Genomic DNA, 9400 nt, shown 5'->3' with positions numbered 1-9400 from the left:
CTCCCTGCAGACGTGGCGAGGACAGCTCTGCTCCACGCCGCTGCCACCCACCCACCCACCCACCCGCTCCGGGGCCCTGACTCCGTGGGGGTACGCTGGCATCGCCACCCATTCTCTTGGCACGGAACGGGAAAAGACCCACCAAGGCCAAACCCTGGGGGGGGCACCTGCCGGGAGGAGGGGGGGGGGCGGCCGTGGGGAGAGGCGGCGGCGGCGGCGGAGGGCACGGCGGTACCGGGGGTAGGGGGGTGTTAGGTGGGGGGGGGAAGCCGCGTCCGGCCCCTTGGCCATGGAGGAACAATGATCCCTTGGTGCCGGGCTGGAGGACAAAACGAGCCCCGCGTTGGAATGCCAGTGCCTCAGCAAATTATTGAAACAAAAATAACATTTCTTTGTACAATAATCCTGTGGCGGGGAGGGTCCGGGCAGCGCTGCCAGGGGCCCAGAACTGGTATTTTTCCACTGCTTTTCCTCCTTTTTTTTTTTTTTTTTGCCCCCCTCCCATAACTCCCACCATTGTTCCTTCCCCCACTCCCTTTCCCACTCCTCCCACGCTCGGCACCGCATGAGCGGGGCTCCCTTGTTCCCGCTCGCCCAACGCGTTCATGGGCCGGGAGCCCGGGCCGGCCGCCCAGCGTCTTCGCTCCCCAGCTGCCGGGGGCTGGCGGGGGGCCAGGCGAGCCGCGGAGCCATAGCGACCGGCCCGCTCCCCCAGCAATGGTGCCCACCCTCCCTGTTCCTAGCAGATTCCAATCCCCCCCCCCCCCCCCCCCCCCAGCTTATCCCCAGGGACGGGCATCCTGGCCACAAATTCCCCGGGAACCCCCCCGTTGTGGGAGCCGGGGCGGCACAAACTCCCCCGTGGTTCATTATAAGCAGGTTCAGGGCCTGATTCTGCGCGAGCCGGTGCTGCTGGCAGAGATGCTCCGTGCCTTGGGAAGGGTTCGGCCACAGGGGGACGCCGGCAGGACCCCCCCATAGCAGGTCAAGGCCAACCGAAGCAGCCCCAGATTTATGTGTTACAGACACAAACAGCCCCAACGCTCCCTGGCCACGTTTTCTTCCATTGACGGTTGGGTTTTTTCCCCTCGTGTAAAACAAGCCCCAGGCTCTGACCCTTCGTTATCTTTTCCTGGGCCAGCTGCTCACAGCTCCTTGTCCTCTCCTCCCTCGCCCTATGCCGTCACCCTCCGGGTGCGTGGAAAGGGAGAGAAAAATGGGTGATTTGGGGTGGTCGTGCTCTCTAGTAGAGGTGCAGCAGCTGCTCTGCAAGAAGGACCGGCACCATCGGACCGTGTCAAGGACAAAGTATTCTAATGAGCTTCCGTCTAAAAACGAGCTGCAAGCAAAAGGTGTGCAGGAAAAACCCATGGGACTTTTGCCGTGTTTCAAGCATCCCACAAAGCTGACCAGGGCAGCCATGACGCTGGGGGGTCACCTCTGCTTTCCCACTTGTGCGTGACCCTAATTTAAGGGCAGTTTGTGCCCGATACGGCGCAAAGTGACACTTTTCCCAGGTGTGACCTGAATTATCGGAGCCCAGGGATCCTCCTGAACCTGCACAGAGGGCTTGTCTTCCGCGCACAGGAGGGACACATGGACACAGCCTGAAATAGATGCCGCTCCTTGGCCCCCCCGCCACGGTCCCCGGGGAGGGCCAGCAGCTGGGTGCAGATAAGGAGGCAGCGGCAAGAGGCGGGCTGGCTCTGGCACAGAGAACGCAGCCAGTAAATTTCCACTGGGGCAGCTCCGAGTTAATGAGCTCAATGCATGACCCCGGCCAGAGCAGGAGCTGCCAGCGGTTGAGAGGAATTCCCCAGGAAAGCTGGGACAGGAGGCAACGGGGGCCGTTCCTGCATGAGCGTCCCCATGCAGGTCCCAGGGGACGGGACCCAGCCTTTAATCAGATGAACACCCCAGAGCAGCCCCAAGGGGCGAAGCTCGCATAAGTGAGGAATTAAAAGATGGTAAAATGGGGGCCTCGGGCATGGAGCTTGGCTCAGAGGCGGCATTTGAAATGAAAAACCCGATGATTTGGGGATTTGCAAGAGCATCAGCTCACCCAACGCGTCTCGGCTCTTGCTCTACAACAGAGTGCCCCATGGGAGCAAACCCTCGCCGGCCCTGGGAGCATCACCTCCCTGCACAGGTGCTTGTGCTGTTGTGTCAGCTCCAAGGTCAAGGCTGGCAGAACAGGACCAAGCAAAGGCCTCCCTGTTCCCCCCCAGCTTTAAAAAAAAGCCACGAGATGTGTAAGACATTATTTGATTGCTGGATTATTTTCACCTTCTCCATATTTTGCTATTACGGAGGTAGAATCCAGATTCCTGCACTAAAGCAAAGCAAGCTGCAGATGAACACAGGCTCGTTATGTACACAGGTGGATCAAGCAAGACCTACCGCCAGCACTTTTGGTCTCAAGACCAGTGAACCTGAGCCTGTCATCCACTGCTAGAGGAGGGGATCACAGAGCAGGCAGCACAGCAACTACCGAAGGATGAAACGGAAGCTATTCAGAGGATGTTATGCTACTGAGCAGTTACTGGAGTGCTTTTATACTCTATTTTATTTTGCCCGCTCCAGCCACAGCGAGCAGCAGACCCAGAGATGCTGCAGAAGCCAGGACCAGAGCAAGCAGCCATCGTGACAGCAGAAAAAAAAAGGACAGTCTCGATACAACCCAGATGCTATTTGTATTCTGAGCTTTAGCCGGATGATTCAGACCCGCGGGTGGAGGTGGGAGCTCCAGCAGCGTGGACAGGCAGCGCAGCGGCAGCGTCTACGCCAGACTCATCCCCAGCTCGCTGCTCTGGCAGCATCGACGTCCCTGCTCCAGCTCCCCACGGACGTGACTCACCCTCCACGCGAGCGAGCTCAGACGTCAAACCCAGCTCAGCTCACTGGGAGGGAAACGCATCAGCCCCTTCCGCAGATGCAGAGCAGTCGAGGGGAGGCACCTGAACCAGGTCTGGACCCTCCCTGGGAGCTACACGCTGTCAGAAAGAGCCACCGTAACGTAGGAAGCTCCAGCATTGCTGATCCCAAGGGAAGCAGCGAGGACCTCGCTTGCTGACACCACCTCCTTACTGCCCACCTCCAAGCCCTCCTGCTGCTCCTGCAGAACCCCATCTGCCCGGGGCCATGCACCCTCCAAGCTGCCGAGCACGCTCATAGGACATCCCTCTAAAGCCAACCTCCACGCTGACACCAGCGATGGGTGCCTCTTCAAAAGCAGCTTCCCCCCCCCCCCCCCCCCCCCCGAAAAACCTGGGCGCTAAAGCTGTTGGAGTGGGAAGAGCCCCAGCTCCTGCCACTGCACAGAGACGCCGATCCCACCGGAGCACTAGACTCTTCCCGCACGCAGCAAGCAGCTAGAAAATGGATAGCCCACACCAAGCACCTTTTCCTTCTCGTGTTTCTTACCTACTGCTCTGATACTTTAACTCACTCAACTGACTCGGTTCCTTTAAGTTTCCTGCTTTCAAACTCCACGCCAGCCATTTATCACCTTTCCCTTTTGAGTTTTCTTGCAGTAAGCAGCACTGAAAAGAAATATACAACCTTATTGTTTGCTTGTTTTCCAATACAGTGAATTTATTATATGTTGCAAAATCAGCATTCAGCTTTTTAGTGTACAAAAAAGACACTAGCTCTTAAGAAAAGATTAGGAAAGCTGAAGACTATGCTGCCTTTAAATTGTAACATTTTGGCAAAGTGAAAAGCTCTTTTGTAAACTCCAACTCCATGGCTCAATATAGTTTTATCCACAGTACAATATTACAAAGTAAAACACAGTATCAATAAGTTAAGATCATACTTAATCACCTAGAACTGGTTTCTATTAACCCAAAAAGCACAAAATTTGCCTAGCTTCATAATCTCTAAAAAGAAAAAAAAAAAAAAAAAAAAAAAAAGGCAGATTCGACTACAATTCTTTAACACAGTCCAAAAGAAAAGTGAAGCAGAAAGTTGTTGAATGCTAATTGGGTCTCACAGTTTGGATATTCATTAAATATTTTCAGTTTTTATATTCAAATTTTAGAAGTTCCAGAATATACATGTAAATGTACACAATACATCTTTGTATACAACTCTGTTTGCAAAAATATCTTATAGCAGATGTATAAAGATTGAGATCCATCTCTATCCCCCTCCCCACCAAAGCAACAAAAAAAAACCCCATTCAAAATATTAAGGATCAGGAGAAGTGTTTCCATGGAAGAATTTACTCATCCTGGGTTTGTAGCTGCTGCCTCTTCTGCCATCTGAGTTTTGGGCTCCTCACGCACCGCAGTCGGAGATGAAGTCCCACCAAGCCCCGCGGCTCGGCGTGCTGCCGGATGGATGCGATGGGTGGGCGCTGGGAAATTCAGCCTTGCCACCGAGAACACCGAATTTGTAACCGCCGGCTGGCGATGCCGCTCACAGGTCTGGCACCGACCGGGTTTTGCAGTGACAAATCTCGCAGCAGGTCCGAGAACGCATGGCATCCCGGTTCCTCCACGCAGCCTAATGCCTCCTCCCAGATCCCTGCAGCTCTGGTGAAATCCACCTCTGTGCACAAATTCACAGCTGTGGGAGGTTTGTTGGAATCGGAGCCTAAGCGAGGCTTGAGGTCGGACACTGCTCGGACATCGCCGCCAGCCACCGCTTACTGCTTAAGAAACTCGTGCACCGACCAGGCGCAAGACCCCACCGAGCAGGAGGACAAAGTTTTCTGGACAAAAGCTCCTTCCTTGCCTTTAACTCTCATGTATTTTCCATCTCTCTTCGACGAGCAGAAGCACCGGAGGCAGGCAACATTACACAAATGGGTATGCCCACAAGAGAAACAGCTTCCTAACCTCCAGTCATCTTTACTTGGAGAGGAAGAGACAGGACTGAAGCGTTCCCCAAGCCCCGAGATGCTCGTTGGGACTTCCCTAGTGAGGCTCTCCGGGGTGCTCACGCTATGGACCACCACACTGCTTGGACATCACATCTCTTCCCCCCCACTCCTTCACTGCTCCGCTTCTGAACAGGTTTGGGTTTTGAAGACCAGCAGAAAAATGTGGCTGACCAGTGGCAGTCCATGGACCACGGCCGGAGGGCTGCCGGGCCGGTAACATTCAGCTCAGCCACGTCCCTTCAGGTGTAGGCTTTCATTTGAAGAACAGGATGGCAAAGTCCTGGTGAGCGCTGGATGCAACACGGCAGGGAGAGAAACTCAGAACATTGCAAGTGACAAAGCAAAGCGGTGACCCTGGCCGGACGATGCAGCAAAACCGATCTAGCCAGAATGGAATTACTATTATTTTTCTTCTTTTTTATTTTTTTATTTTTAAATACAGCAGATGGACCCACTTTTTTGGGGGAGGGCGGAAAAAAAAATACTCCTTGTGTAAGAACTGTTTCCCTCCTTAACTCTGCCATTCCGCTCCTTCAAAGGGTGAAAGACTCTTCAGTGCAACCTCCAAGGGAAGGAGACGCCACAGGAAAGTAATCCTTTACTTTGAGATAAACGGAAGCGGGAAGAAGTCAAATCACACAGGCTGGCAGGATTAAAAGGGGAGAGGGGAGAGAAAGAAATAGCAGAGTTAAAGGACACCTTTGTGCTTTTTGGCGTGTTTCTCACACCCTGGCCATACTCTAAAAATGTTCCCTTCAAGTCCAAAAAAAAAAAAAAAAAAAAAAAAAATCAAGAAGAAAGACTGCACCAAGAAGCTGGCTAGATAAAGCACAACAGTGGAAGTGACCCGCATGGGAAAATGCTACCTTACTTCTCTCACGCTTGGGCTCCTGTTCTGAGAATGATTTTCTGCTGCTGCTTCTTTGGAAATACACAAAAAACAGAAGAAGAAAGCATCGCATCCCCCGCCCCCCCACCCCTTCCTCTCTTATGGGTCAGTACAGGTAATAAAATAACTTCTCTGGGTAACTATCCGATAAGCTTTAGTAATACTGCAGTTATAAGACAGGAAAGGTTCTGAAACACTTGGCCTAAAAGGAAAAGGGAGGCACAGTTTTAGAAAAAGATGCTTTTCTTTTATACAAAAATAGACCATAGTCTCATTAGCAGTTAATAAAATTGGCTGCCTTGGTATAAAATTATAAAAGTCAAAGACAGACAGGTCTCAATCTTCCCAGCATTGGTACGTGAAGGTTAATGCAGGCAGACTGGACTGCACATGCTGGAGAGGCCACTGCAAAATATTTATGCCTGCTGCTTCCAAATGCACAAGCGGATAAAAAGATTGGTGGGGTTTTTTTTTTTTGTTTGGGTTTTTTTACATGAAGGATCCACCTCTGCACTGCACAAGGCACTCAGTGCAGATCCCCGGGCTGATCCCCTCCTACTGACACAACCACCTCAAGAGAGCACACACCGGAGATGACAAAAGCAGGAACAAACAACGAGAGCTCTGGGTACTTGGTGTATTTAACGCGGTGCCATGTAGAGCAGACAGCTTGCATATGAACAGTCGCAGGTGCCAGAGAAGGAGGTAACCTAGCAGCATTCCAGTTCCTCACCATTTGAAGGACAATTTGTAACCCAGTGGACCTGGGCCAGGGGTAATTACACTTCATGCCAAACTTTAATCCATGAAAACTACTGATTCTTAACCTTTGGGAGCTTCGTTTGCTTTAGGCAAGTTTTCCCTTAAGTGTCAAACGCTGGCTTCAAATAAGCAGATTTTTTCATTTGTTACATTCCAACATTCAGAGAGGCTAAAATTCGAGAGGACCGTGCCGGGCACTGGGCTTGCGACCCAGCTCAGACACGGACATGACTGATTCGGCATCGTAAGTAATCCCCCAGTTCTTCAACCATGATGAATTAATGCTCATCTCTGAAAGGAATCTAGTTGTATAAAAGGGAACGTAACGTCCAGGTGAATTTTTTTGCCCTACCCAGTCCAGATTAGTGCCAGCTAAAACTGCTGTTGGTCATACTCTGCTATCAGTTTTTTAATATGAGCCAGTTTGTTGTGGAGGTATTCGCAGCGGTTCTTCTCTTGGCTGTAATTGGGGTTAGTCTGTAAAGAAAAACAAAAATGCAGTGACAGAAGGCAATTTTTCAGAACTCAGCGACACCTATGCTGAACCCAGACGAGGCTATCAGACCTCAGAGCATAAATACATGACCAAGGAATGAAGCTTTTCTAGCTGGAGGAGTAGATACCCATTTAAAATGGACCTACTCTGTTCAAAAAAGGCAAAGAACAAAATCCCTTTTCATGAATACCCAGCTCCAGGAACCTCAGCAGAGGGAAATGAGTGCACCTTGAGCAAGGCTTAGCCTAACTCAGAGCAGCTGTGCCACAGGCCTTAGCTTCCAGCAAGCATCACCTGCCCTTCGCCCCCATGTTAACACTGAATTGTGCAAGTCTGGGAGCTTTAAAACAAAGATGAACTTGCAACACATAGGGAAGCTCTTCAAGAAGCTCCTAAATCCCTCAGAGACAACAGGGCTCAGGGACGTATTTGTAGATTTAAAAAACAAACCACCCCTAACGTATGGATGCCCCAGCCTGCCTTGGCATTGCTACCTCATCCAGCTAAATCATAAATCCCTCCAGTCAACAACTGTTGCTTTACATATACATGAAGAGATGTAAAGTATTCTGCGTGCCCCACACACCAAAAAGCCATGCTGGGTATGCAGTCCCCTGCGGGGCTCAAGTGATTTATACCAGAGACTGCACTCAAATCGTACCCCATATCCCAGCAGACCCCAAGACCTGGAGGATCCTGTTATCACTCAGCCTGTGCATCTGAAATACAAACTGTTCTTTCCTTGATGGGATAAAGGCACCAATTTAACACATCTCATTCTTGTGCTAGCGTGCCACTAACACAGCTGAATGTTCCCCAGGATCCAAGCAGCAGCCTTGACTCCCCCCAAACCCTTTCTGCTCCAGGAAGGGATCACTTTTTGGACAAGCTCGAGCTGAACAATGGTCTGCTATGAAGCTTCAGAAACTCGTTTTTTCACTTGGCAAGTACTCATCTCTTTCAGATGTTAGGGCCACCACCCAAAAGCCTTTTTTGTGGCTGACTATTTTTTACTTACCTTTTTAATTTTCCGATATTCCTGTAAAATTTGATCATGGATGGTCTAAAAAGGAAAAGATAGCTTATTATTTTCAAAAGAGCCAACAGTCCTGCAACCTACTGCAGCAGGTGAGCATTTACTGATGGCTCAAAGTACACATTTCCTCCAAATACTGACCAAAATCTACTCCCTCCACAACTTCCCCTGTGAGATCTGATGGCTACGACCAGCCTCATGACTCCATGACTATACTGGTGCTGACACCAGAAACACTGGAAGGATCAGGCCCCATTCCCCAGCCATGAGAACTACCTGTAACAGGCACTTGGGTTGGCAGGATAATTGCCATTTCCTCCACAGCTCAGACTAATTTTTCCCCAAGATATTAGAATAATTCAGTAAGGAATCACTGAATTTCTCAAAGAGAGGGGATGCGTGTTTGAGGGAGGAAACAGCGCTTAGTACAATAGGTGCTCTGTAAAAATCCGTTTATTATACTCAATGAGACTTACTTTCTCAAGATAATGAATAGTTAAAGCTCTTAAAATCAGTCTGACAAGTCAAATAGTGCTACATTATTAAGATCAAAGATTCCAGAGAAACACATGACCCCGTACTAACTCCCCTTCCAGCCCCGATACGCTACCATATGTGCGAATATGAGTTTTCTGGCTGGGATACACTAATAGCTTCCAGCAGCTTTTGGCTAAAGACGCCAATTGTCTCACTGAGGCCTTTCCTTGTCAACAAGTACCATGATGTGTGCTCCAGCTTGAAAACGAAAGAACACAGAGCTGTTTTAAGAACAGTCTACAAAGCTGTCAGCTGTGTGCACGTTCTGCATCCACCAGTTCTGGGCTCTGGGCAGTATGTTTTAGACACCAACCCATCCCAAACAGCCCCCCACACAAAGCAACTAAAAAGAGTTGTAGTGTTGCCATTTGCAGAACTAGCTTTTCTAAAGATATATTTCTGTTGCTACCTTGTATTCTTCAGAGCCCTGCAAAAGCTGCTTCAGCTTGGCGTCTAACTGCGTAAACCGTCGAGTTATCCTCTCTATCCGGGCATGCAAGTCTCTGTACTCATTGTATTCCGCATTGAAGTCATTTTTGTAACTCTGACGCTGCTCCGAAGAGGAAATGGCTGCATATTTTCTGCAGGGAGAATAATTGAGTTAATTGGTTTAGTAAGCCTTCTCTCCAGACAGCACGAATACTGCAATGCCAAAACCAGGATGCTAAGTCTACCAGGTGACTGCATTTGAAAACAAATACGACTCTTACTATTTGCATTATAGTAGCACGAAGGCAACTGTCAGGATTATTGCCTTGAACTCTGTGTAAAACAAGACAGTTTTTGCTCCCA

At 50.0% G+C, this 9400-nt stretch overlaps 1 protein-coding gene across 2 annotated transcripts in view; it reads right to left on the bottom strand.

The window, feature by feature from the left end:
• Positions 1–3573: 3573 nt before the first annotated feature.
• The window catches only part of ELL (elongation factor for RNA polymerase II), a 57741-nt gene continuing 51914 nt past the window's right edge, over positions 3574–9400 (bottom strand). For both annotated transcript variants that reach the window (XM_030034066.2, XM_041128127.1), the window contains exons 10-12: positions 9018–9189; positions 8054–8098; positions 3574–7016 (exon numbers count right to left, since the gene is read on the bottom strand). In XM_030034066.2, coding sequence (XP_029889926.1) covers positions 6912–7016; positions 8054–8098; positions 9018–9189 — 322 coding nt within the window. In that variant the 3' untranslated portion in view covers positions 3574–6911. The remainder of the gene's footprint in view (positions 7017–8053; positions 8099–9017; positions 9190–9400) is intronic.

This window comes from Aquila chrysaetos, chromosome 12 (genome assembly GCF_900496995.4).
Source record: "Aquila chrysaetos chrysaetos chromosome 12, bAquChr1.4, whole genome shotgun sequence".
Taxonomy (NCBI): Eukaryota; Metazoa; Chordata; class Aves; order Accipitriformes; family Accipitridae; genus Aquila; species Aquila chrysaetos.
The sequence above is the reverse complement of the archived record's forward strand: the minus strand, read 5'-3'. Positions and strand labels throughout refer to the sequence as shown.